Below are 4,077 nucleotides of genomic sequence, written 5' to 3'. Positions count from 1 at the left end.
GGTCGCCTATCTCCTGCATTTCATCGGAGTGGAAGCTTTCGGAATCCTGTGCGATCGATTGGATCCAGAAGACCCGTATCAAATGGCGTATGATGTAATATTAAATAAATTAAAAGAGTATTACGCCCCGGAACCGCTGGAGATAGCGGAGATATTTGTTTTTCGAAAGCGATTGCAACAGTCGGAGGAAGGCGTTCAAGAATACATGGCAGCGTTACAAAAACTGTCTTTGTATTGTAAGTTTGGAGAATACTTAAAGACGGAACTCAGGAACCAGTTTGTATTTGGACTGCGGAACCAACGAATTCAAGGACGCTTATTGGAAACAGCTAACTTGACGATGGAGTCAGCCCTGAAAACCGCCACTGCAATGGAGTTAGCGGAAAAAGGTGTGAGCGAATTAAAGGCGGAAGCAGCAGCTACGGTAGATTTCGTCGGAGCGGGTTCCAAAACATCGAGGAAGAGGACGGACAAGGAGGTCAAACCAAGGAGCCAGCTGAAAAACAATAAATATGTGAAAAAGTCTAACGGAATGTATAATAATAATAAGTCCAAAACAAAGCTGTCGCGAAATTCCAATAATAACGACATTACTTGTTTCAGGTGTGGACAAAATCATCTGGCGCCTAAGTGTACCCTTCCTCGACACGTTAAATGTCACGAGTGCGGTGGGTTTGGACATTTGCAGAAAGTTTGTAAAAAAAAGGGCCAAACTCAACTTTTAGAAGAAGTCTTTAGACTAGAAAGAATGGAACATTCGCAGTTCCGGGATAAATTTACGGTCTCTCTCTCTTTGGAAGGGCAGAAGGTCACGTTCGAGGTGGATTGCGGAGCGGCAGTCACCTTGGTAAGCGAAAAATGGTTACAGCGTGTATTTCCGCGATTAGCGTTGAATCGAACACAATTGCGATTGCGCTCATATTGTAAACGGAATTTTGCACCCTTAGGGTTTGTCAAAGTTAGAGTGCATGACATAGAAGGCGTGCGCGAGTTAAATATGTACGTAGTTCATTACGATCGAAGCCCACTGTTAGGTCGGGAATGGATAAAACCAATTAAAAATTTTGGAAAAGGTTATATCAAGCTTAAAGGAAGTTGAAAATATTAAAGCGTTAGAGATTTCCAGCCACGATCAATTGAGCCAATTATTAAAAAAATATCCAAATATTATAAGCGAGGAATTTTCAGCGATGTGCAAGGTGGAAGCTCATTTGAAATTAAAAGAGAACGCGAAACCGATATTCATTAAAAGTCGAACTGTGCCTTTTAAATTAAAAGAAAAAGTTGAAGTTGAATTAGAAAATATGGTAAAAGCGGGAATATTAGAAAAAATAGAGTCTTCAAAATGGGCTACACCAATAGTACCAGTATTGAAAAAGAATGGCCAAATTCGAATTTGTGGGGATTTTAGTGTAACGGTTAATCCGTTGTTAGTTGTAGATGAGCACCCCTTGCCCACAATTGATGAGCTTTTCGCGTCTATGGCTGGAGGTAGAATATTTTCAAAAATAGATTTAAAGCAAGCCTATTTACAACTACCTTTAGCGGAACAAGATAGAGAGATTTTGACATTAAATACGCATAAAGGTTTATACAAGTGTAATCGGTTGATGTACGGGATAGCGTCGGCACCGGCTATATGGCAACGGATAATCGAGAACATTCTAAATGGAATTCCTGGGGTTGCAGTATTCTTAGATGATATACGAGTGTCAGGAAAAAATTTAGATGAACACATGAAACGTTTAGATTTAGTTTTCGGTAGATTATCGAAATATAATTTGCGAATTAACAGAGATAAATGTGAATTTCTTAAAGAAAGCATTACTTATTGCGGATACGAAATCGGTAAAAGGGGGATTTCGAAAGAGAAACACAAAATGGAAGCAGTACGTAAGATGCCGAGACCAAATAATATCACAGAATTAAGAGCATTTATAGGATTAATAAATTATTATGGTCGGTTTATCGAAAATTTAAGTGATGTACTGCGTCCATTGAACAATTTACTTAAAAAGGATGTTCCTTTTGAATGGACTAAAGATTGTGAAATCGCGTTTGAGCGAGCAAAAGAAGAATTTCAAAGTAATAAAATATTAGTACCGTTTGATTCTAAGTTGCCTTTAGTTTTAGCTACCGACGCTAGTCCGTATGGTGTAGGAGCAGTATTATCACATACATATCCGGACGGAAGTGAAAGAATTATTCAGTGTGCTTCAAATTCGTTAACCGAAACACAAAAGAAATATGCCCAAATAGATAAGGAGGCGTATGCTATTATTTTTGGCATTAAAAAGTTCCATCAATTTTTGTATGGAAACCGCTTTACGTTACTCACAGACCATAAGCCTCTAGCGCAAATCTTCAATCCTCAAAAAGGCTTACCAGCTTATAGCGCAATGCGAATTCAGCATTATGCGATATTTTTGCAAGCATTTAATTTTTCGATTAAATATAGAAAATCTAGCGAACATTGTAACGCAGATGGTTTCTCGCGACTACCTATACAAGAGAAACGGTTAGGAGAATGCGATCCTATTGATGTATTTTTAATGGAGAATTTAGAATCGTTACCAGTCACAGCAAATGAAATTTATAAAAAAACGAGAGAAGATGGAGCACTAGCAAAAATAGTAGAAGCCTTAGAAAAAGGAAAGAGCCTGGTGCCTTTGGGCTACCAAGATAACGAATTTTCATTACAAAAAGGTATAATCTTTAGAAAGGAAAGAGTTGTAATTCCAAAAGTATTAACAAATAGAATTTTAAAAGAATTACATGCAGGACACTTTGGTTGCGTTAAAATGAAAAATCTAAGTAGAAATTTTTGCTGGTGGTCAGGAATAGACAAAGATATAGAAAGTCTAACTAAAAACTGTAGTGCATGCAATACTTTCAGTAATAATCAGAAAAACGTTAAAATTAAGCATCGTTGGGAACCGGCAACCGAGCCGTTCCAACGCGTACACATGGATTTTGCGGGACCTTTTATGGGACACCATTTTTTAGTTTTGGTTGATGCTTGTACCCGATGGCCTGAAGTGCATCTTATGGGAAGTATTGATTCAGGAAAGACCATTGAAAAGTGCCGTGAAATTTTTGCTACGTTCGGATTGCCACAAGAGTTGGTAACGGATAATGGCCGAACTTTTATCTCTAAAGAGTTTCAATTATTTTTAAAACAAAACGGCATTTTCCATAAGTGCACAGCGCCATACAATCCAGCTACAAATGGACTAGCGGAGCGTTTCGTTCAAACACTCAAACAAGGCTTACGGAAATTAGGAACTACAAATAAAAATATTAAATTAAATTTACATAAGCTTCTATTTCATTATCGGTTATTGCCGCATCAGGAATCTGGGAAATCGCCAGCGGAATTAATGTTTGGAAGAAATTTAAATAGTAGGTTAAATTTAATTTTCCCTAAAAAATCGAATGCAAAAAAAGATAATAATGATGTAACTAATTTTAAACAATTTAAGGTAGGAGAGAGAGTGGCGGCACGTGAATATCTTAATAAAAACATTAAATGGCGTTTTGGAACAGTAACTGATAAATTAGGCAAGTTACACTATATGATTACATTACAAGATGGAAAGACTTAGAAAAGACACGTTAACCAGATGCGATCAGTAGGTGCGACAATTGCCGATAGTACTCAGATGCAAGCGTTGGACTATGGCAGTCCGATCTTAAATGCGAATTTAGAATGTAAGAATGCGAACGAATCATGTGAGAAATCGCCCACATCGGATAGAGAGAGACCGCTAAATATATCTCCGGAAGATACTGAACAGCAAGTTCAGGAGATACCTTCCGAATCCGAGGACGGGGGGGGGGGCGCCAGATCAGGTCACTGTCTACACTGAAAAAAACCAAACGAATGTTAAGCGTTCAACGAGAAAACGAAAACCACCGGACCGTTTCGGGGACTATTCGTTGCATTAACGGTATTGGAATGTAATGGTTTTGTTTACGGGAAAAAGAGATGTTATGTATTACCGTTATATCTGTGTAGCGCGCACGATATTTCGTATATTGAGGTGCGCTGCGATAGCACATATGATTGCGGGGCGA

The 4,077-nt window shown here is 38.3% G+C and overlaps 1 protein-coding gene across 1 annotated transcript; it reads left to right on the top strand.

Moving 5' to 3' along the window:
- Positions 1-1,190: 1,190 nt before the first annotated feature.
- On the top strand, positions 1,191-3,869 carry LOC105456677 (uncharacterized protein K02A2.6-like). Its single transcript, XM_011700895.1, has 2 exons — positions 1,191-3,402; positions 3,637-3,869. Exons 1-2 carry the CDS (start codon positions 1,191-1,193, stop codon positions 3,867-3,869), a joined length of 2,445 nt encoding a protein of 814 aa, XP_011699197.1.
- Positions 3,870-4,077: the final 208 nt, after the last annotated feature.

The sequence above is a fragment of the Wasmannia auropunctata genome, unplaced genomic scaffold (genome assembly GCF_000956235.1).
Source record: "Wasmannia auropunctata unplaced genomic scaffold, wasmannia.A_1.0 LD335589.1, whole genome shotgun sequence".
Taxonomy (NCBI): domain Eukaryota; kingdom Metazoa; phylum Arthropoda; class Insecta; order Hymenoptera; family Formicidae; genus Wasmannia; species Wasmannia auropunctata.
Note: the sequence above shows the minus strand (reverse complement) of the source record. Positions and strands in the feature narration are given on the sequence as shown.

What these genes read in the sequence shown, in the direction of transcription:
- LOC105456677 (XM_011700895.1), top strand. Translation starts at nt 1,191, where the DNA reads ATGTGCAAGGTGGAAGCTCATTTGAAATTAAAAGAGAACGCGAAACCG. An exon ending in GTTTGGAAGAAATTTAAATA is followed by an intron (nt 3,403 to 3,636) that starts GTAGGTTAAATT and finishes TGCGATCAGTAG; the next exon opens with GTGCGACAATTGCCGATAGT.